Source organism: Cynocephalus volans, chromosome 3 (assembly GCF_027409185.1).
Source record: "Cynocephalus volans isolate mCynVol1 chromosome 3, mCynVol1.pri, whole genome shotgun sequence".
NCBI classification, from domain to species: Eukaryota; Metazoa; Chordata; class Mammalia; order Dermoptera; family Cynocephalidae; genus Cynocephalus; species Cynocephalus volans.
Window position 1 is genome coordinate 2,928,275 of NC_084462.1, and position 23,759 is coordinate 2,952,033.

The 23,759-nt window shown below is 54.8% G+C and overlaps 1 protein-coding gene across 1 annotated transcript in view; it reads right to left on the bottom strand.

Annotated features, from left to right (window-relative positions):
* Positions 1–18,134, bottom strand: part of SHANK1 (SH3 and multiple ankyrin repeat domains 1) — a 45,001-nt gene extending 26,867 nt beyond the window's left edge. The window contains exons 1-14 of the mRNA XM_063092198.1: positions 17,880–18,134; positions 17,422–17,625; positions 16,795–16,866; positions 15,575–15,683; positions 15,172–15,323; positions 13,162–13,329; positions 12,577–12,693; positions 8,272–8,349; positions 7,963–8,029; positions 7,363–7,693; positions 6,239–6,432; positions 2,688–2,801; positions 2,434–2,509; positions 1,959–1,985 (exon numbers count right to left, since the gene is read on the bottom strand). Of these exons, the coding sequence (XP_062948268.1) occupies positions 1,959–1,985; positions 2,434–2,509; positions 2,688–2,801; positions 6,239–6,432; positions 7,363–7,693; positions 7,963–8,029; positions 8,272–8,349; positions 12,577–12,693; positions 13,162–13,329; positions 15,172–15,323; positions 15,575–15,683; positions 16,795–16,866; positions 17,422–17,625; positions 17,880–18,134 (1,964 nt within the window). The remainder of the gene's footprint in view (positions 1–1,958; positions 1,986–2,433; positions 2,510–2,687; positions 2,802–6,238; positions 6,433–7,362; positions 7,694–7,962; positions 8,030–8,271; positions 8,350–12,576; positions 12,694–13,161; positions 13,330–15,171; positions 15,324–15,574; positions 15,684–16,794; positions 16,867–17,421; positions 17,626–17,879) is intronic.
* Between the last annotated feature and the right edge of the window lie 5,625 nt (positions 18,135–23,759).

A 23,759-nucleotide genomic window follows, 5' to 3' on the forward strand; every position in this document is an offset into this window, starting at 1 on the left:
GGTCTGGGCCCCCCCTTAACCCTCCTCCCCCCTCCGGAGCCCTCCCGCGCAGGTGCAGAGCGAGGGAGAGCGGGGAGAGGGACTCAAAACATCACACGAGATGCCTCGCAACCGCGTGCGGGGACGCGCGGGCCGAGCTCCACTTCCCCGGCGGGGACACCACGGGTGAGAGAGGCCCCAGGAGGGGACAAGCAGCCCACCAGCACAGACTGACAGCAGTATACCCCAACACCGTCTAAAAAGGCCGGGAAAGGAAGAACAGGACACTCAGACTGGGCCCCAGGGCAGGGAGAGACAGCCCTCTCCCCAAGAAAGCCCAGGCAGGGGGACATACATGCACCACAGCTCACTAGAGAGCTGGGGGCTGGGGGTGATAGAGGAGAGTGAGAGACAGAGAGAGAGAGACGCAGGGAGAAGGAGAAGAAGAGGAAGAAGAGGAAGAAGAGGAAGAAGAGGAAGGAGGGAAGAAGGAGAAAGGAGGAGGAGGAGGAAGGAGAAGAGGAGGAAGAGGAGGAAGAGGAAGAAGAAGAGGAAGAAGAAGAGGAAGAGGAAGAAGGAGAAGAAGAGGAAGGAGAAGAAGAGGAAGGAAAGAAGGAAGGAAGGAGGGAGGGAGGGAGGAAGGAGAAAGAAGAAGAAGGAGTAGGAGAAGGAGGAGGGAGAAGAGGAGGAAGAGAAGGAAGAGGAGGAAGAGAAAGAGGAAGAGGAAGAAGAAGAAAAAGAAGGAGAAGAAGAAGAGAGGCCAGGATGCTAGGAGAGGGTACACACTGCAGGAACACTCAGCTCCAGCAGGGATGCTGGGGACCAGCAATGAGACGCAGGGCAGGGTGCACAACACAGGCCAGGCCACCGCAGACAGGGTCAGAGAGAGCAGGGGGGAGGCAGGAAGAGGGGAAGCTCAGACACACCACACACAGGAGGAGTACATGGGAGCCGGCACAAGGAGTGGAGGAGAAGGGGAGGAAACTGGGACAAGACAGAGCAAGCAGGAGGAGAAGCTGAGGATGAGAGAGACCACCCTAATCAGCTGATAGAGCAAGTGACTCCTCCAGACCAAGGCCAGTGAGAGATTCAGAGAGATGCTGACAGAGACAAGAAGCAGAGGTTGACAAGGAGACTCAGAGTGGGGAAACCTCGATACTCACCCAGTGCCCAAAGCCGGAGACATGACAGGCAAACGCGCACAATGGTCAAGCACCTCAGACACTCAGGGTGCAAGGTGGCACCCCAGCCTCACCCTCTCCCCATGTTGTCATTTCTCTCCCCACCAACACAAACCCCTGACCCATTCCCACTTGGCCAGAACACAGACACATAGGTTTGGACACATTTAATGGAAGGATGCTATGAACAAGGGGACCCTTCCCTGGATTGGGGGGAGCAGCGGAGGAGGGTGTCATCTTTCAGACACCAAATTATGACCCTCCCTCCCCCACAGCACTGCCCTTCTGGAAGCTCAAACCCTGGAGTCCTCCTCTCCTCTGCCCTTCCCTCCCATACATCCCAGGTCCTGAATTCCAGATCAGTCAGACAAATGCATGCACACACTCTTATGTGCTAAGCGCACTCACAGAGCCATGCATAGAGAGGGACAGATGTGTGCAGAGACCCACCTGTCTACATGTGTGAGCAGACACACTGACATTTCTGACAATGCTTCCCTACAGATTTAGAGAAGCACAGATGTGCAGAGCCACCCGCCCAACTAACACAGCCACAAATGCATCCACATATATAGGGTGGGACAGACCCCCTTGTCTGGGGCACATGTACAGAGCTATACATCTGGGGCCTCCAGCCATACGTGCATACAGATGCATGTCATGCACACCTACAGAGACACATGTTCACGCGCCAGGAAACCTCAGCTCTGGTCATGCACACGCACACGTTCATACACCCCACAGGCACCCCATCCTGCCCATCCTGACCCCAACCCCTCCCTGCCCCTCCCCTCTCACCTCCCTGGGCCAATCCCATCCATTAAGCTTCCGAAGCAAGTCAGCCAGCAGCCAGGGAGGGGAAAGGTGTCAGTGCCCCCCTCTCCTCGCCTCCATCCCACCTGGCCCTGCCTACACCCCTTCCCATGCCAGTGCGAGGCATGGGATGCACACACTTCGCTGCATGTGACTGCACAGAGATGGGGCACATGAAGGAGGCAAGGGCCTCCAGCCAGCCATACACACTAGTGCCCCATGTCCCCAGGCCTCCCCACCCTGCCCTGACCACCCTGTTGGTCTCTGGCAACCCCAGAGCTGGGCAGTCTCAGTGGCTTGGGCTGTGTTGTTTCAAGCTAACTCTGCCTTTTCCCACCCCTGGATCAACTTTTAGAAGAAGCAGATGACAAAGGGGGCTTAGAGGTAGTGAAATATTTTAAGGTACAGAGTATTAAGGGAATTTGGGGCCAGGGGTGCCCAAGGGTGTAAGGACATTTACCTTGGGGCATCAAAGCTGTCGTAGGAGCCCACGGTATAATGACGGAAGAGTCTCTTTGCCTTGTCACTGCGGCTTTCTGCAGGGGGATAAGGGATGACCTTGGACCCTTGCTTTGGAAACCATGAGCCCACACCTGGACTCTTGGCTCAAGCTTTCCCACCTACCTCCCATCACCCCATCCCCACCAGGAGGGAGAAAGGAAGGGGCATGACAATCCTAGGGCACATTGGGGATGGTTGGGTGCTCCTCATTACCTTGCTTTCCCTCCTGGGAGCGGTTTGCCACCTCTTCCAAGCAGTCAGAAGGGAACCAGCCGACGCGACCTTTGACCTGGCCTTCCCAGAAGCCTCCTTCCCCGATGCTAAGTACTGGATGGGGAACAGGGACATAGAAATGTTTCTATGTTTCTATGCTGCTTCCCAGCCCCAACACACTCGATGCACAGCCTTCTCACAATTCCCAGAACCTGGCCCAAGGGCATTCTTAATAGATGTCTGAGGAAGAGGCAAGGGGGTTGGAGGAAACCAAATCATGTCACTCTTGCATCCTCACTTTCTGAATCCAGTGGGGAAATGAAGAGGCATTGAGGAAAAGGACTGTGTTCTGTGACATGGTCCTTACAGGTTAGGCACAGGTCCACAATTGGTCCTCGTCTCACCTGGCAACTAGTCACAGCTCAGATGTGTTAATTTCCCTAAGCTTTCCTAGGATCTGTGGACTTAGATCACCACCGTGGGGACAAGCTCTACCCCATCTTGCCATCACTGCCCCTGCCACTTCCCCAAATCTCCTTGTCACTTAATCTTTTGTCCTTCGCTCCCAAACTCCCCCCTCCATCTCTCTTTGCCTCCCCTGGCTCTAGAAGGGTAAAGAGACAAGAATCCCTCTTTTCCTTCTCTCTACCACCCGTAACTGGAGCCCGCTTCCTCCCAGCCCCACCTCTTAGCCATTTAGCATACATTTACTGACTACCTGTTACGTGCTCAGTGCTGAAGTACAGAGATGGAGGACAAGGGCAGAACCCTAAGAGGTGGCACTTTTATTATCCCCATTTTACTGATGGGGGAAAACTAAGGCTCCAAGAGCCAAGGTCATTTACTCAAGGTTACAGGGTTTGTAATCAACAGACTTGGGTTTGAACAGAGCTCAGTTTGTTACCAGAGCTAATGCTTTTAGTCAGTAACAAGTTGCTACCTCTCTATCCAAGGGTTTCACTGCTGCTGCTACTAATGGCATTAGTGACAAACACAGTCTTTCATTTCGCTAGCATTTTTCCTTTCTCTGTCCCCACTTGGCCTTTCACATATTTTCTCTCTTCACTCAACCCTTACACCTGCCCAGGGAGGTAACGACTGTTTTCCAATTTTACAGATGAAGAAGCTAAAGCTAACACAGAAAAGTCCCCTGCCAAGAGATGGCTCAGGCCACAGTAGGAGTGGAGTAGGGGCCAGCCGATGCTTTTTCCTATACAAACTGCCTCTCCTGAGAGGATCTGGGGAAACCAACTGAGGGGAAGCTTAAGGCTATGGAAGAGAGCAGGAGATGGAGTGTCAAGGGGTCTGGGTTCTTTGCTGGCTCTGCCATGGCTGGCTGAGCGGTTTTGTAATCAATCATTCATTCACTGAACAAATACTTATTTAGGGCTGGTCATGAGTCAGGTACTGGAGTAGACACTGTTAAGCACAGCCAGTGCGGTTCCTCTCCTCATGGAACTTCCAGACCAGCGGCCATTAGAAGTGTAACTGTACAAGGGACTGCGTGATAAGAAAATTGAGGTCAGTGCTCAAGGGAAAAGAATATGGTGTTGGAGAGAGGCCAGATGTGACATATAGGCTGAGACCTGAAGGATCCTAGGAGTTCAGGAGGCAAAGAGAGCAAGGAAGGGTTTTTCAGGCATGTTTGAAGAATTTGGTATAGAAAAGGGCTTGGGGCATTTGAGGAATGGAGAGGATGGGATTCCTGGAACACTGGGTGAAGGAGAGAGCAGCGCGAGATGAGGCTGGTGAGGTGGGCAGGGGAAGGCCTTGGAAGCCAGCTTAGAGCACTGGGCTTTGATTCTGAGAGCACAGGGAGCCTGCTACCTCATCAGGTTGTGGTGAAGCTCAGTGACATTGTGGAGGTGGGCATGCTTTGAGGTAATTAAGTCCCTTTTAATGAAAGAGGTTGGGTATAAAAGCAGAGGGCAGTCTGTCCTCTCTCTGCATAGAAGTATTGGGCTTGTAGTTAAAAAAGACACAATGGCTGGGGGGTGGGGTGGGATGGTAGGCAGGCAGTGGCTGGTTAGCTCAGTTGGTTAGGGCGTGGTGTTATAACACCAAGGTCAAGGGTTAGGATCCCCATACCAGCCAGCTGCCAAACAAACAAACGAAAGAAAGACACAATGGAAGATATGGCCCGTGGTCCTCTGCCTGCCTGGAAGGTCTTTCACCCCTGGATTCAGCTTCCCTTTCTTCTTTCCCACATCCTGCCACTCCCCAGGCATGCTGGCTCTGAAGGAGCTGCACCTGGCCCCCACAGTTAGCTCCTGCATTTGCTCATTCATTCATTCACTCATGAAATGTGTGTTGAAGCCTCCTGTGTGCTGGGTCATTAAACTGTGCCCTACTGACCCAGAGACCAATGACCTGTGACCTTGCCTGCAGGAACTCAGGCTATGGGGAGACAGATTACAGAACAGATGCAATTACACAACCTGCCTGATGCTCTGATGCCTGAATTCCCTTCAGGGCCTCACTCAAGTCTACCTCCTATGGGAGGACTCTCCCTGCTTGTCCAGGTAGCCCAGTCTCTCTCCTCTAAGTGCCTAGAGTAGAGGGTGCATATGATGGCCCCTACACAGAGCTTATTATATGCAAAGCACTGGTCTAAGTGCTTTACACAAACTGGCTCTTAATCCTCACAAGGGTCCCGTTTTACAGATGAGGAAACTGAGGCCCAGAGAAGTCACTTGCCTGAGGTCACTCTGCTAGGAAGTGATGAAGCCAGGACTTGAACTTAGGTAGCCTGGCTCTCAACCAAGACATCGCTCGGCTCCTGGGCAGCCTAGAATATGGCAAAGAATTGCTCTTCTGCCTCGTGTTAACTACCCTGTCTGTAGTGTGCTTTCTGGTCTCCAAAGCTCTGCTCTATCCAAGAACACATGTCAACAGCTGGGCAAAGTCTGTAGGGGCAGACTGGTACCATTTTCCAGATGAAGACAGGAAAATCAAAGAGATGAATCCCAATAACAGCAGCCACCATTTAGGGGGCCCTCACCACGGGCCAAGCTTTACACATCTGCCAGATCATTAGAGCCTCATGAAGAAGACACCTCCTATTTTTCAGATGAGAGCACTTCATCTGAGGAAGAGGCAGAGGCAGAGGCTGCTTGGCCTCTCTCTCTGCACAGAGAAGTGGGAGAAACCTTGGGATTGGACTGGGGACCTTGGGCAAGTTGCTTCACCTGTGTAAGGCTCTGTTTCTTCAAATGTACAATGGAGCTCCTGACACCATCCTAAAAGGGTCATCAGGAATCTAATGAGACTATATGGATGAAATGCTACAGCTGTGCTCAGCATGGTGTCAGTGTCCAACAAATGCTCATTTCCCCTCTTTCACCTCAATACTGCCTCCTAACAGTGACATGATAGCTATTCTTTATGCTGCTCCAAGGCAGAAGGGGCCTCTTGGGGCTCCCTGAGGACTCCAGAGTGCATTGGACATTCTAAGTGCTGGAGAATTATTTGTTTCTCGACTGTCTCCTCCCCAGTTGTGGAGCTCACCCACCCCACCCCTGCCTCACAGCTCAGCCCAGGAGCTGTATTACCTTTGATCTTCTCGCCCTTGCTCAGGGAGATCTCCCCCTCGGCTTGGGCCTGGTATGACTTCACAGCCATGAAGGAGCGTCCGGGTACTGCTGAGTAGAGCTTCCTTCTCCTCCCACGGCTGCCCAGGGAACCCCCAGGGCCCCCAGAGCCACCTGTGCCCCCGGCTGGCCCTTCCCGGGGTGTTCCGCTGGAGCTGCATACACAGAGGGTGTGAGAGGCAGGGGAGAGTGGAGGGAGGGGGCACCTCTGAGAGAACAGGGGTCCTCGGGTGGGGAAGGAGGATGGAGCGTTAGGGTGGGGAAGGGGGTTGAGTGGGTTTCCCAGCTCTGGCATCCTCAGGGGAAGGGGAATAGGGCATTTGGGGCTCCCTCTGCCTGCCTGCTGCTGCCCCTCAGCCCCCTCTCCTGCTTCCCGGCTTCCATCTCTGCCCCCTCCCACGGTCCTGCACGCACTGCCTGATTCAGCTTCCTGAAGCTGAGCTGGGACTGTGTCATCCCTCAGCTCACGAGTCTTCAGCAGCTCCCAGCTTCCTCCTGGGTCAGATCCAACTCCTCTGCCTGCCGTTCGCAGCCTGTCTCCCACTTCCTCAGGACATGCCTGGCCAGCCTCGGCCTCCCTTCTCGCCCCGCTAGCCAGGTTGGCTTCTTTACCTCAGAAGGTTCCCTGCCCACCCCCCGCTCTGCCCTCAGAGTGGCCTCTCTGTTCCACCCCCTACATGCCCTTCCCATCCTCCAAGCTCATCCCCAATCCCAGACGCTCCTCCCCAAGTCCTTGCCCCCCATCCTCTTCTGGCTCAGCTTCCTCTCACTCGCTCTGTCATTCTGTCTGTCCTCAGGGACTAGAACTGACGTTTCTTTTGGGTACCCCCTGCCCTAGGCCCCTGCCATGGAGCAGGTGCTCAGCTAAAATTTGGGGCATTTGGAGATGGGATCGAGAGAGTAGCTCACAATGCCCTCACTTCGCTCAAAGATGAGGCTAACTAGGGGCTTGGTTGGATGGGGAACCCACCACTCTCTCTGGTCAGGAGGTAGGCACGTGGGCTGGCCTTGGGGGAAGTTGCAGCTCCAAGAAAGGGATTCAGCTGGGTTGGGGACTGTGGGACAAGGGCTGAGTCCTCCCCTACCTGGGCCGTCCACGGGGCTGCCTCTTGGCCTCCTCGGGGTGCCTCCCACGGGATGGGGAGCGGGCCCGGGCACCCCGGGGGCTGCTGGCACTTCGGAGGGTCCCACTGCTGAGCTTGGTACTGGGAGCTGAGGGCTGTGACTGGCCCTGGGGCCCTGAGGTAGGGCCCGGGGCCCCAGAGGATGAGGTCCCCGGGGCAGAGAACACCATCCAGTCAGGCAGTGCCATGCTGGTGTCACTGTTGGCCCGCAGTAGTGCCGGGGGCACTGTTAGCCCTGTGCCTGGGGGTCCCCGTCGCCGGGCTGCATACTTGGGAGACTCCTGGAAGGGCACTGAGAGGGCACAGTGGCAGGTGGGGGGCAGATGTAGTGGGGCAGACAGGGGAGGTGAGGGCAGGGAAGAGGCATGAGGGAGAAAGATAGAGATGAGAAAGAGTGGGGACCTGGAATCACTTCCCCCACCACTACTCAGACATTTTTGGTCTTCCGGGGTTTTCGCCATCCCATTCTGGCACCCAAATCAGGTTCCCCAACTCCCCGATCCCACCATGAACCTTCAATTGCCCAGGTTCTTCCCTTAGCCCCAGCTCACCCTCACTTACCCACATCCTGTTCTCGATGGTTTCGGATCAGCTCCCCCAGCTCAAAATTCCCAGCAATCACTGCCACCTGGAGAGACGGGGTATAGGGAGTTGGAGTGGCCCCAGCAGCCAAGAGAGGGCAGGAAACATTGTGAGGTGCCCCGCCTCAACCCAAAGCTTCCACCCCTGCGAATCTTCCCTCTCTTTTCTTCCAGACCACTGGCCTTTCTCCCAGCATTCCTAATTGTTCCACCTTCTTTATCCCCTTTGTCTTCTTTGTCCCCCCTTAACAGCTCCTACAGCCTCAGCACACTTCTCTCAGCCCCAGACCTGAAAGGGGGTCTGTCCATTGTTATTCTTCACATCCTTGTTGGCCCCACGATAAAGAAGGATCCTGGCACAGGTCTCCTGAGGGTGATGGCCGGTGGCACAGGACGAAGAAAGTAAAAAAATTAAGGTCACTATAAGAAGACACAGGCACTGTGCTAAGAACTTCAGGAAAAATCTGACCTAAACTTGCACTGCTCAGGACAGCAGCCACTTGCCAGATGTGGCTCATAAACATTTTAAATGCAGCTGGTCCAAATAGAGATGTGCTGTGCATGTAAAATACACACTGAATTTCAAGGAAATAGTATGAAAAAAAAGAATTTAAATATCTCTAAGTTTTTTATATTGATTCCACATTGAAATGATATTTTGGATGCATTGGATTAAATAAAATACACTACTAAAATGAATGTCTCCTGATTCTTTTTCCTTGGTCGTTAGGATATTTAAGGACATTTAGTACATGGGGCTAGTGTTATACTCTATTGGACAGCACTAATCTAAACCAGGGTTTCCCAGTCTCTGCATTACTGACATTTGGGTCCAGATGATTCTTTGTCATGGGGGACTTTTCTCTGCACTGTGGGATGTCGAGTAGCATCGCTGGCTTCTACTGCTAGATGCCAGTAGCACTCCCCTCCCTGGTCATGACAACCAAAAATGTCTCCAGACACTGCTAACTGTCCCCTGAGGGGCTGAAGCATTCAGGTTGAGAACCACCAGTCTAAACCTTATGCTGGGCTTATGATGCATGTCAAGCACTCAGCACGTTAGAGGCAAAAGCTCACTGAGTTGCCCAAGTCCACGAGATGAAAACTATTTTCTCTATTTTACAGACAAGGAAACTAAGGCTCTCAAAGGAGCTGAAGGTCACATGGCTGCTGACTATCAGTGCTTGGATTTGAACCCGGGTGTCTGACTCCAAAGTCTTTGATCTTAATCACTCACTCTGCCAGACCCAGAAAGAAGGGAGCACACATCACGGAGGACAGGGGGGCCAGGAAGGGGCAGTGGGGGCAGAAATGTCATTTGCATCCATATCAATTCCTTACCAATGTCAATCATACATCACTCCTCATCAATCTTTGGCAACGTCCTTGCCATGGCCTAGGAGGTCTCACCTGAGCTGTCTGCACTGCCACCCCCTAAACCCACCCTCACCACCTTTATCTTCTACCACTTTCCCTTGCTCCCCAAGCTCCAGCCACATGGGCCTCCTCCTTTCTCCAACAGGGATGTTCCTGCCCCAGGGCCTTTGCACCTGTTGCTGCTGCTGCTTGGAATTCTCTACCCCTAGATCTCTGCATAACACTTTCTCGCTGAAATTCTGTTTTTTATTTTGTTTGTCACTTTAGCACTTCTCCCTCCCCCCCTATATTGTAAGTTACAGAGGCATCCACTGCCTGAAATAGTGCCTGGCCCACAGGAACTGTTTAATAAACATCACTGAACGGGGAATGTCCTTTCCCCATTTTCTTGGCCCAGCCAAACCCAACCTGGCTCCAACTCCACTTTAGCTTTCTCTGTTGCTAATTTAACTGGCATTCACCAAGCACCTCCTTGGTCTCACCTCTTTCACGTGACAAATTCACCAGGGATGCTAGTACAGGCCCATCCTATAGGACAAGCTCAGAGAAGGCAAATTCCATGCCTAAGGCCACATAGCTAGCTAATGGGGCAGTTGGGATTCCAACCTGGCCTTGTGATCCTATTGCTCATCTGTCACCTGTGAATGGATGACTCCAATTGCCGAAGTCATTAAACAGCAGAGTCAGCCTAGTGAGTATTCTGGGTGTGTCTGTGAGTGTGTGTGTGTGTGTGTGTATGCTCGTGTATGCACATGCTGTCCCTCCAGCTAGACTGTTAACTACTGCCATGTGTATTTTTGCATATTTTCACACACCCCTAACCCTCACATTGGGGGCCACAGGGCCAGAGCATTGTCCCCAGCTCATCAGCTATTCATCCTACTCTTACAAAGCTGAGGTGTCCAGGTCTAAGTTAGTGGCTCCCTCCACTGGGCACCTAGAGAACCCTGTTTTTACTGGCATTCTAGCACTTATCTCTTATGGTAATGCAATTATTTGTTTACACATCTGACTCTTTACCAGACTGTGAACTGCCCACACCCTCCCCAGGGCAGGTGCCAGTCTGATTCATCTCACATTCCCAGCACCTGCAAACAGGCACACAGTAGGTGTTCAGGAAACATGCATGGAGAGGATGAGGATGGAGGATGTGGGGTCGACTCAGTCAAAATTCATTTGTTCAAGTCATTCATTCATTGAGTTCTTGAATCTGCTGAAATAAGCAAACACCTGTTGAATGTTCTGAGCCAGGCACTGTGCACAGTGTTGGCAGAAATACAAGATGGCTGGCCCATCACTCATTCATTCATTCAACAAAGATGCATGTGGGCCTACTATGTGCTGGAGCCTTGCTTGGGACAGAGCATTTCATCAGATTCAGCCCCAACCCTTGAGAAGCTCACTGCCTAGAAAGGTTTCTGACCTTCACCATCAGAGGCTAGAGGGGAATGTCAGAAGGCCAGGGAAGCAGAGAGTGTGGAAAAACTATCAGACCCAGCCCTGGCTCTTGGGAAGCTTAAAGCCTGAGAGGGAAGACAAGGGAAGAGAAGCAGAAAATGGGCTCACATTTGTTAAGCATCTATTTGTTAAGCAATATGCCAAGAGCAAGCAAAACATTAACCCACTCAATCCTTTTGCACAGTGGGTATTAATTACTGACCCATTTCACAGATGAGAAAGGGGAAGCTCAAGGAAGAGAAATGATTGCTCATTTGACCCACTAAGAGCAATTGTGCCTGCTATGTAATTCTTCATATTAAATTTTCCCTGTTCAGATGAATGTTATGGTTTCTGTCTCCTGGCTGGAGTCTGACTGACACTGGTAAAGACAGTAACAGTAACAATTATTATTATGGCTGCCTTCTGGGGATGAGCACTTAATATGCATGTGATCACTCATCCTCTTCAATCAGCTGACATTATTCTCATTTCAGGGGGAAGGACAGAGTATTGGAGAGGAGAAGTGGCTTGTTTGGGGCCTCCTAGTCTGTCTGGAGCTTGGACTTCTTCCTGCACAGGCCCTAGAGTCAGAGGATCCGGTGTGAGGTCCCTGTCAGGGAGCTGGAGAGACAGAAGCATGTGGGGATGGACAAACACTGAGTCCTCCCTGGGTGCTGAGAATACTGCTTGCTGCCACAAGGCAGCACCTGGCTACCTGCCAAATCCCCAACACTGCAAGTTCTGATGAGGCAGAGGGGCAGGGAGCTGTTTTGGAAGACTTCCTGGTGGAAGGGGGCTGACAGGCCAGCTGTGTCATGCCAGGCACTGTCCCCCTAAGTCTCTGCAGCAGCCCTTCAAGGGCAGAGAGCATCAAGAAACAGGTGGGGAGACTGAGGCTCCCAGGGTGGCTGACTTGCCCAGAATCACCTGGAGCTCAGGTGGCCAAGGTGCCAGGGGTCATGTAGCTGAAGGCCCCAGCTCTTGCCAACTGGCTGCCACAGTACAGCTCCAGCTGGCTATGTGAGACCCCCTACCTGATCTTTATCGCTCGACTCCCCTGTGAACTCCTGAAGTGGGGACCGTTCCCTCCCAGCCCTGAACTGCTAAAACTTGCAACACACTGTAGTCCCCTCCAGAGGCTGTGCTTTGGCCTTTCATCTGTCTCCTGCTGTGCCAGCACGCAGCACCCACACACATTGCCGGCTGAATAGATATGCTCGGGAAGTGAGGACCCACTGAACTTCTTTCACTTTCTGTAATGGTCCCTGCCCTCTCTCTTTTTTTGCACAGGCTGTGCTGTCTGCCTACAGCACCCTTTCTCCCCTCTTCTACTCAGACAACTTATGCTTGTCTTACCACAGGCGGCACATCCTCCAGGAAGCCACCTCCACTCCCAGCCACCCCACCCCAAGCCTACATCCAGATTTGAGCTCCCACAGGGACCTGGATTCCCAGTGACTTCACTCTGAGCACTCTGGATTGTGATGGCAGGGTATGTCATCTGCCCTCAGCTAGGCCTCAATGCTTTGTCCCCTGCACCCAGCTCTGGGCCTGACACAGTGAAGGAGCTCGCTAAATATTTGTTGAATGAATGAATGAGTGGATGGATAAGTGGATGGATGGATAAATACATGAATGAATGAAAGAATGGAAATAGTGAAGGAACAGAGGGTGCAGAGGCTGGGAGGCTGGAGTCAGGAGGAATGCCTGACTGAGGCACTGGGGAGGTGGCTGTGGGTGGGTGTGAGGGTCTGGGGCAGGCACTGCTAGGGCAGACCTTGTTGTAGAGGGCACAGATGTGCAAAGCTGTGTTTCCTGAGGCGTTCTGGGCTCCGGGCTCAGCCCCATAGAAGAGCAGGTGTTCCAGGTGCTGAGAGTGACCCCGCTGGCAGGCCTGGGGAGGGCACGGAGTGAGAGGGCTGAATCAGACCCAGGCTGGAATCCTCCCAGGTCCTTCTCCCTTGGGACCAAGTGTTTGTCTATATCCTCCATCTCAAGTCCAGGAAGCCCCACATCCACTTCCCCTTCTCCTTTTGGTCTCTGTTCCTGCTCAGGAACTCGGATTGTCAGCTTCTCAGGTCTGAATGTTCAGTCATTCAAGGCCCAGATGTCTGATCTGGCTGCTTAAAAGGGACAAGTGGCCAACACTATTCATCTCAAGGATCAAGATGGCCAGTTCCCTATCCCATGCCCCTTAGGACTCTGGTGTTCGCACCTCCATCTTTTCTTCTTTGGGAACCATGCTATTTGCACTGACACCCTCTATGAAGACCCCAGCATCTGGATCCCAGTCCCAGCCCTTTGGATGTGTCAGGGACCAGGCATTCACCACCCCAGCCCCTTGTGGCCATGTCAGGAGTACCTGGTGGATCTCCTGCCAGCCGTTCTCATCAGCTATGCCCAGCTGGGCCCTGTTGTACAGAAGCAGCTCACAGCATCGGGGGTCACCCCCCACCATAGCCGTGTGGAACAGAGGGGTCAGCCCCCGGCGGTCCTTGTAGTTGGGGGAGCCCCCGAGGTCCAGGAGGGCCTAGGAATGAAGAGAGAGCCCAGGAAGAAAAGACAGATGACAGTCATGCAAGAATGGGCTCATTCTGAAGGGTCAGTGATCTGGGGAGTCCTGGATAACCCACACTGGCCAATACCAGTCTCGGGTCTGCCATGATGCCCTTGTGTGTCCTTGAGCGAGCCCTTTCCCTCTCTGGTCCACTCGATCCCCTGTGAACAATGAGGGGACTGGGTAGATGCTTCTAGAGGACCCTTCTGCTCTATCAATCATCCTACCTAACCTTTCCTCTGTGGGTGACCTTGAATGAGCCATTGAAGGATGTCAGTAGCCATAGTGCCCACTTATTCCACAGGATGGTTGTTGGGGACAAATGAGAGAATAGAGTTTGGGTGCAGGAAGGGCCTTGACCAAGTGGGAGGAGTTATTAGAACCAGGATCCTAAAGATGGGGCATAGAAAGAATCCTGGGAAATGGCAAGCTTGAACCAACCTCATTGGGGATGGGAGTGGGCCTACATAAGGGACAGCTCTGGGCATAGATGGCTGGGGGCACAGAGAAACTAACAGGAGAAAGTGTTGGTGGCAGCCCTGTGTGAGGACAGCCTGTAGGAACAACAAAATGTTCCTCAATGATGGAGACAGTCTACAACTGCACCATCCAGTATGGCAGCCACACACGGGCTATGAGCACTTGAATGTGGCTAGTGAGCCAAAGAAACAGAAATTTTAATTTTACTTCATTTTAATTAATTTAAATTTAAACAGCCTCACGTGGCCAGTGGATTGGACAGGGAAGGTCAGGAGGCTGGGTGCGTGTGTGTGCATGCATGTGTGCAGGATATGGGTTTGGGGGTGAGTGTGCATTGGGGGTACATGAAGAGGGTCTGTTAATCTCAGTGGGTATAAGGCAGATCTTTGTGGCTGGTGTCTGACTGTATTCAGGGTTCTTCAAGAAAGAATTTAGAGAAGAGAAGGGAGGGTCCATTCAGCTGGAGCATCTGTGAATTCAGGTGTCTATCAATGGTTATCTCTGGGGGCAGGCTATCCTGACCTGTGAATGAAGGGGGATCAGGTACCCTGGGGGAAAGTGGGGAGAGAAAGAGTATTTTTTTTTTTTTAAAGATGACCAGTAAGGGGATCTTAACCCTAGACTTGGTGTTGTCAGCACCACACTCCCCAGAGTGAGTGAACCGGCCATCCCTACATGGGATCTGAACCTGTGGCCTTGGTGTTATGAGCACCACACTCTCCCGAGTGAGCAATGAGCCGGCCCCAAGAAAGAGTATTTTAAAATAAGACTGTGCAAGCCAGCTCTGTGTATGTATTTTGTGGTTGTGTGGGGTTTGTCTATTTGGGAAGGTACATTTTAGGTGTTGTATGTGAGGAGGGGGCAGTATTTAGGGGGTGAAGCACTGGGTTTGGAAGGATAGACGGAAGGATGTTTTCATGATGTTTATGGAAGGGCTCTAGGAGCATAGGAGGGAGCTCACTCTGAATTTTAAGGAATATAAGGTGCATTTACAAATTGGGGAGACAGGTATAGGGTTGTTGTTGAGCTGGGTCAGAGGGAATGGAGACATTCTGGGTATCTGGGGGACAAGGCTGTGCCCGGGAAGTCATATAATCTACCTGGGCATAGGGACAGGGTCTGCTGTAGCTGAGGTGGACACACCCGGAGGTTCTCTAATTCAGTGCAAGGAGTGACAGTAAGGGCTGTGTATGTCAATCTGTGCAAAGGGGCTTTGTACTGGGGATGTGAAAAGGGGTTATTTTTAAGCAAAATGAGAGAAGTGGGGTTTGAGGAAACACAAAAGGAAAGGAAGAGAGGGTCCTGGCGTGGGGGTGGGGGGTCTAGCAGCCTCACCGTGAGAGCCAGGCAATGCCGGGCGCATGCTGCCTTGTGCAAGGCTGTCATGCCATCCCGGGCCCGGAAGTCGATGTGGGCCCCGCCCAGGCACAGGGTTCGAATCACCTCTACGGAGCCTTCCGTCTGGGCTGCCAGTGTCAAAGGGGTCTCTGAGAGGTGGGAAAAGCCAGTCACACTCAGGCTCTTCACTCCACCTCCCACTCTTCTCACCTCCCAGATGCCAAATCCTTGGCTCGCCAGCTGTGCACCCCACCACCTCTGGCCCCATGGCCTCCCTTTTGGGAGAATAACATATTGGGATTGACATTGGTAAGAAATTGATTTGGATGCAGACAGCAATTCTGCCCTATAATTCTAGTCCTGGCACCTGCCATCATCCGTGTCATGTGCCCCTCCCTACCTCCTGAATCTGAGTCATGGTAATTGGGGTCCAGCCCCTTGTCCAGCAGCCGTGCCACCTTGTCGGATGTCCCGAGCTGCACATACTCCAGGAACTTCTTCAATCCCGTCTGAGCCATGGACAAAGAGAGAGAAGAGAGGCCAGTCAGAGAGCAAGGAAGAAAAACAGGGGTTTCGATCAGCGCCTTCCAGTGGAAATACACAGAGAGCCACATATGTCAATTAAAAGTTTCTAATACCTGTCTTAAAAAAAAAAGGAAAGAGAACCATCTATTGTATTAAAATCTATTTTAATGATACATGTTCTTTAATATATCCACAATATTACTATTTGTAACAGGTAATCCACATAAAAATTATGAATGAGATATTTTACTTTTTTTTTTTTGGCTCCAAGTCTTGGAAATCCAGTGTATATTTCACACTCACAGCACGACTCAGTTAGGACTTGCCACACTATAAGCACTTGGGAGCTGCATGTGGCTGGTGGCTCCCAAATCAGACAGTGCAGGTCTAGAGGAATGGAGTATTTAGGGGAGGAAAGAGTCGAATGCACAGTGTGGTGGGGAGCAGGAGTGGATAACGAAGGATCAGGGAATTTTTCTTCCCAAGTGTCAAGAATCCTTCATCTCTGACCAAAGCAGCCCTCCCAACTTCCTCTCAGCTCTTAGTTGATCAGGGGAAACACAGGGGAGATATGGTCTGAGGAATGGAGGGCAAGGTACCAGGAGGATTGATATGGCTGGAGAGGAGGGGTGATCCTTGGATTCGGTAGGAATTTAGGCTATGGGATCAGGGGAACTGCTGGGTGTCTATGGTCTATGAAGTAGTCCCTAGGCAGGACACTGGATGTCAGTGTTCTAGGCCAAGGAGGGAAGGAAAGGTGCCCTGAGTGGATGTGGGGGGGGGGGGGGGACTCAGGAGAAGAGAAAGAAGTGACCAAAGAAGCCAGGTAGAAATGGCGAAGGCTTGGGTATAGGGATAAGGGGCAAAAGAGGGAAGTAAGAAGTTATGATAGGGATAATGGGGGATATTAGGGATTGTCCCAAATGTGATGCAGCATCTCAAGTTACGTGGGGGAATTTGGCAGAGGAACAGAGGAGCTGGGAAACGTGGAGGGCTGTTGGGAAGAGGTGGGGAGAGAAAGCAGGTGGACAGGGGGCTCTGGGTGGCAGGGGTTGGGGTAGGTATAGAAGGTAAATGCCAGCAGGGTTCTCTCACCTTTGTGTGCAACTTGGCCAGCTGCTTCTCATCCAGGTTGGTCTGTTTGTAAACTCGGGTCTTGTATCGGAACTGAGGCCAGGGGAGGAGTGGGGAGAGAAACACAGAGACTTGGAATCAGAGGCCTGGGGAGTAGGCTTGGGGTGGGGAGGGTCTAACCTCTTTCTACTCCCCTTGGGTCAGCTCAGGGTTCAAGTGGAAACAGCCCTGGAGCCTTGGCTGGGCAGGCAGCGATGTGGCAGCTGGTTTTTCCTAGAAAGCCTGGTCACTGTGGTGTATGTGTACTGCATCCCCTGCCTTGAAGGAGTAGGAGTCTGAACCCTGCAGGGAATGTTCTAGAATGCCTATTGCAATTGGCAATCCTTCCCCAATTTGATGGGCGAAGAGAAGCTTGTGGTGGGGAAGTGACTTGCCCAAGGCCACTTAGCTGGTCAGAGGCACAAGGATAGTAATTTGAACTCAGGCCTCTCTGCCTCTTTCCTGTGATTCTTAGGAGATCTGGAATAGCCCAGTGGGTTTTCCTTTGTTAAGGTCGCAGATAGGATTAAAAACTGGGTAGGGGGCAATTGCATCATGGAGCATGACTTCTCTTGTCAATGAAGGGGCCAGGAAGGCTGTGGACCTCACCTCCAGGTAAGGAACCCCCTTCTCAAAGGACTGAGGGTACTCCCGCAGCAGCCTCTCCTCCTCCAGGAAGTTGGCATCGCGGCCTGAGGTGGCTGGCTGGAACAGGCCATAGTTGAGCACATCCTGCAGGCTTTCACTCAGGGCACAGAGCACCTGCTGCTTAGCTGTCCAGATGGTAGCATCAGGGTTGAAGCGCAGGCATTTCTGTTGGGGGAGGGGACAGGCCAGGACTAGGGTGGGTCAGGGGCCAGGGTTGATCCTGAGGTGGAGTAAGAAGGGAATGGAGAGCTGGGGATTGGGGGTGATTCTGCGGACAGAAGGGGGAGATAGGGAAGCATGTGGGGGTCTGGAAATGGGAGCCAAGGGGGGCTTCCTGGAAGGATTCCCAGCACCAGAGGCCTCCTCATGGTGCTCAGGCCTGTCCCTCCCGCTCTGGTGGCCAGCAGGTGGTCACTTACTGTCTGGTGCAGGTCCGGGATGCCAATCCTAAAGACCATCATGCTGAAGTGAGCGTCGTCAGGGACAGACATGGAGCGGCCCTGGAGGCCTCGGACTGAGGCCAGGCTACCAGGTGTCCCACTGCCCCGGCTCTGGGTCCCCCGGGGGCCTCGCCCTGGCCCGTCTGGGGAGCTGTCGGATTCTGAGCCCCCCTCGGGACACTCGCTGGCACTGTGGCGTTCCTCTTCCTCGCTTGTCGCGGGGCTGTGGGTCATTGTGGGGCCACGGGGCGATGGGGGACAGCAGCATCACAGGCGGCTGCAGGGGCCAAGGGTGGCTGTCAGGCTAGAAACCCAGGACTCCTCAGAAGCCAGAGGCACCACTCAGTAGACAAGTGGTCTAGGGAACCCTCCCCCTACTACCTGCTGGAGGCAGGAAGAGGCTGGGCACAGCATCAGACATGCAGTGGCCCCTCCTGCCACCTCTGCCTGCACATGCACACACCTGTCCCTGCCATGCTTCTAGCATGTGTCTCCTTCCCTGTCCTTGGCCCTGCTTACAGCCCACCCCCCCATGCCCCACTTTGCTGTTGACCCAGTGTGGCCATGTCCCAGAAACCGCAGAATCACCGCGGGAGCTACTGGCCCACTTTGCCAGGCCACAGAAAATGCAACTAAAATTAGCTAAGGACAGACAGGTGGACCAACCCACCGGCATCCTGCCCTCCTGGCCCCAGCCTGGCCCCTGAGGGGGATGGTGGAGAGGGAGGGGGGAGGGAAGAGAGAGAGGGGGGAAGAGAGGGGGAGGATACTGAGGTTGAGATGTAGTAAGGGAGAGACAGAGGGAGGTGCGCTGAGCCTGGGGTGGTAGGAGCTGGAAGCCACATGTGCCTGGGAGCGGGTGGAGTCTGTGCAGCCAGAGTGACTTCACTCAAGTGTGGCTGACAACATGTGCAGAGGGCTGCTGGGGAATAGGCTGTCTCAGGGGAGCAAGGAGCACCGAGATAAGGATTCCATGGGGCAGAGCATTTTGCATGGGTTGTCCCTGAGGGAACTACAAGACGTGTCCTTTGGAGGCTGTTGGGCTTAAGAGGGTGTGTGGATGGATGGGGAAGGTGGCTTGGGGAGGGCTGTCCAGGTGACAGTGGTGTGGTAGCCTAGGTGGGTGTGGTGTGATGACCTGTGGCCAGCTTTCAGGGCTGGCACTGCAGGGTGGGTGGGGTGGCTTTGTCTGGTACTGGTGGCTCCACTCTGAGGAGGACTAGGGGAGTTGGAGGGAGGCTAAGAAGTGAGGTGAGGGTCTGGGAGACTGGTGTGGGGGGTCATTTCCAGATCCCCAATGTTATCCCCTGAGGTGGCCTTATGAGAGTGGGTCTTTTCCAATTGGGGTCCGTCTCCCTCGTGTTCTACCCCACACCCACCCCAGCACGTGAAACCGGAATGTCTGGTCTGGTCCCTCCCCCCCACACCAGGCCCGGCTCCTGCACCGTTGCCATGGAGATGGGAAGCAGTGGAGGGTACTGCTGACTTTGGGGGAGTGGGGATGGGCTGGGGGGTTGGGGAAGGGAAGACAAAATGTGTGTGTGGGGAGGAGAGTTCCAAGAGCTGTGGGCGAGCGAGCATCTAACCATTGGCTGGCGGACCCCTCCCCCACACGTGGCCACAGCTTCGAAGCCCCCTTCCACTCCAGGTACACAGCCGCGCTGCCCCACCTGGCCATTTCGGAGACCCCAGCATCCTTCCAGCTCTCCTCCCCGCCCTACCCCATATCCCACCTCCTGATCTGGGGCCCTCAGCCACTCCCCCTCGGCTGACCCTGAGTGACCCCCAGCCTCGGCACTGCACTCACGGGGTGGCGGTGGGATGAAAGAAAATCTGCTCTATTCCCTCCGCGCCCCCCCGACCGCGCGCGGCTGCCCCAGCCCCCCCCCACCCCGGACCAACTCCGGCCCCTCCCCCTCCGGCCTCGAGGGAGGGAGCGGGCACACTCCGCCGGGGCGGCATGAATCAAACGCTCGGCGGCTAAGAATAGCTGGCACGCAGCTGGTACTGAAACCGGCTGAGGAATCGGCGAGGGGGGGGCGTGGAGAAGTGGAGGGGGGGTGCCCTGGGAGGCTGCGGGGGGACAGGGGGCGGCTGGCGTGGCCGAGAGCGGGGCCCGGGAGAATGAATGAAGGCGGGGGGAGGCGGGGAGAGGCGGGGAGAGAGCCTGGGCTGGAGCCGAGAACCTGGTGGGGGAGAGCCCCGAGACGGGGAGAGGGGGCGGGGGCACCGGGAGCGGGACTCGGGGGCGGGAGCCGAGGGGGCGCGCCGGCTAGTGGTGTAGGGACTGGAGACGGGGTGGGGATGGCGAGAGCTTGGGCAGAGGATGGGAACGGGTGGAGCAGCTTGGAAGGAGCAGCAGGAGCTGGAGGGGGTCGAAGGGGGCGGGGGAGGCCAAGGCCTAAATCCCGGCGGGATGGCTGTGGGAACCAGGGTGACCTGAGGGTGGGGCCCAGGTGCGCCAGGGTGGCCAAGGAAGGGGAGTGGCCGGCAGGGCGGGGAGGCGGGTACCGCGACCGAGCCCTTGGCCCTGAGAGCTGGGAGGCGAGTTTGGGCTAGGGGCTCTGCCGGCAGGGGATGTGATCTGGGACGGGGCACCGGGGACCGGGGCGTAACCCAATTTGGCGTCGCCCGGAGCAACGTTCCCCTCCTCACCCGCACCTCCCACCGTACACCCAGGCCCGGAGCCCGGCGCCGGGCCAAGGACATCCGGGGCGCCCCCGCCCCCTCCCGTGGCCCCGGCCCCGCAGCTCCCCCAAACCGCCGGGTCCCCGGCCCCCTTACCTGCCTGGCGGGGCTGCTGAGTCCCGGTCGGCGGCGCCCGCGGCCCCTCCCCCCTCCCCCCACCCCCCACCCCCCCGGAGACGGGGGACTCTCAGGCCATGCCCCACCGTCCCGGAGGGCGAGCGGGCCCAGGGAGGGGGCGGGCGGGGGCCAGGGGGGAGGGTGGGGGGACCGAGGACCTCACCCCCCCCGCGGGCCGGGCCTGGCCATCCGCAGAGCGCCCCCCCTTCCGCCGCGGCCACCGCGCCCCTCCTCGCCCGCCCCCGGCTGGGTCCGGCCGGCTCCGGGCGCCGCGTCTCCGCCTGCTCTTCCTCCTCCTCTTCCTCGGGCCGCCGCCGCCACCCGCTCCGCGCCTCCTCTGCCACCCTTCTCGCTCTCTCGCTCTCGCTGTCTCTCCCTCACCCTGTCTCTCTCTCTCCCTCCCTCCCCTCCCTCCGCCCTCTCCCCTCCCTCCGGGAGCCGGCAGAGGAGACATCGCCCCTCCCCGCGCCCCCAAACCTCGCCCATCCCCCTCCAGCCGGCTCCGCCCCTAACCCCTACCCTCCCCCACCGCTTCTCTCCACCGCCCGGTCCCCCATCCCTGACTCCACCCCCTGCTTGTTCCCATACCCCAATGATGGGGTCCCGCCCCCTAAGGATACCCCGCACGCCAGAATTGCCTTCTGCCAGAGTGCTTACATCCCCTCTACACACAGTGGGGCGCAATAAATATTTGTTACCAGACTTTACACCCCTAAGTTGGATTGTGAGGGCTATAGACTCCTGTCCTGTTCCCCCAAAGACACACACGCATATTCCACCTAAGCACAGGGGCAGGGCATACATGGACACACCTGAGACAGGCACATGTTCCCCCAAGGCACAGGTGCATAGAGTCACCAGCTGGCACAGCACCTGAAGACGTTCCTACATACACATATTCTCCATGGCATGCACATTTAGACACAATGTACCTGGGGTACATGACCACAAACACACCTAGCCACATGTACATGTCATATCCCTATTCCAGAGCATACATGCGGCACATTGCACCACTTGCACACCACACACACACACACACACACACACACACACACACACACACACACACAGATCCGAGCAGCCAGGTGTGCACACTCAGATCTCAAAACCTCGAAGCGAGGACACACCACTGTAGGGAGATGTGTGCCTACCTTCCCATCACACTGACCCACCTCACCGTCTATCACACAGGCATGCACATACCTGTTTAGATGCACAACACTGCACCATAGCTCCACTCCAGGATAGTTATTACTGACATTTCTTGAGCACTTTTTGTGTGCCAGGCTCAGTGACTTTCACCATTCCCATTTTTCAGTGGGGGAAACTGAGGCACAGAGAGGTTAAGTAACTTGCCCAAGGTCATCAGCTATAAAGAGGTGGTGCCAAGGATCAGAGACAGGTAGGCTGGCTCCAAAGTCTTCACACTATTGTGTAATTGGTCACCCCCATAGCTGCATATCCTCTTTCAGCACACACAGACACGCCCAACCATCACCTCAGAGCTCACACGCACATGTGAGCAGCCTGCTGTATGCAAATAGCTCACTCCTGCCAGGACACATGCACAGAGACAGGGTAGATCCCATGGGACAGCAGTGAGCATTCCCTTAGCCCAGGCTTCCACCTTCTCGCAGCTCCAACAACACATCCAGGGCTGCCAGCCCAAGCACAAGCACCTGCAGAGGGCAGTTCTAGGTAGCATGTTCACCTCCAGCTGCAGGCTTTCCAGGGTACCCAGCATGAGCTGGAGCAGGTGCCCACCCAGCCTGGGGAGGCCCCTATCTTGATGCACACTCACCCACCCAGGTGGTGAACAGCTGGGCCTAGGAAGAGAACAGCTGCCTACATTGGCACCAGCAGCAAGAGAGGTTGTACACCCCTCTACAGTTTATAAGGCCTTTCCAAGCCTATGCTGGGAATGATTTCTGTAGGTCTCTAGCTCCTGGCGAGGGGCCTCCTGGTCCCCAGTGGGCACCTGAGGCTGTGAGCAGCCTGCCCAAGGTCACACTGCCCTCAGTGTACCAAGCTTTCTTGGAAAACAAAAGGCTGAATGCATACATTTCCTGGGGCTCCCAGCAGCTGAGGGCAGATGCCCTGCTCTTGCTTGGAGCCAGAAGCCTTGGCTAGCTGCCGCCATGCTGGTTACCTCCAGCAGACCTGCTGTCCCCTCTCAGAGCCTTGGTTTCCTCCTTTGAAGGGCAGGCCTTCGTGATTCCTAGCTGGTGAGCTCCATGCTTATTGGCACAACCAGCCAGTCCAGGACTGGAAAAGCCTGGCATGATTCATGGGCCTGTCATAGAGTGGGCATGGCATGGCCTCCTGTTTCCCCTGCCTCCAAACCTCTCTCCTACTGCCCTCACCACCTCCACCTGTGTTGCTTCCCACCCACCTGAGAACTTGGGGGTGACCTAAACACAAAGATCAAGCCTCCAGACCTTTGACCAAGCCATTACCCTGTAAGGAATGGCTACCCCCTTACTCAACAGATCAATTGAGCACCTACTGTGTGCTAGGTAAGCCCTCCTCTCATTCTGGGGATACAGCAGTGCATAAGAATCCCTGCCTTTGTTGGCAGGAGACAGATGTACACAGACAACATCATACCAGTCTTCAGTATACCAAAAAGATAAAACAGGACATTTTAATAAAATAGCTTGTGGAACAGAAGCTTCTTTAGATAAGGTGGTTGGGGAAGGCCTCTTGAAGCTGAGACCTCAATAATGAGAAGGAGCTGGGGAGGGGGGGGAGCCTTCTAGAAGGAGGAAAAGACTAGTGCAAAGGCTCTAAGGTGGCAATAAGCTTAGCATTTGGGGAATAGCAAAGAGGACAGTGAGGCTGGAGCCTGGGGGCTGAGGGGAGTGAGGGCGATGAGGTCGCAGAGGTGCAAATATCCCTCCTTCCCAGCACCCAGCCAAGCCAGCCATGCTGAGGACTGAGGACCAGGTTTGGCTTTCCTCCTGTTTATGATGGGAAGGTGGGGGAGCAGGGGAGTGGGGAGTGATGTGATCTGATTTATGGTTTGGAAGGATTGCTCTGGCTGCGGCAAGC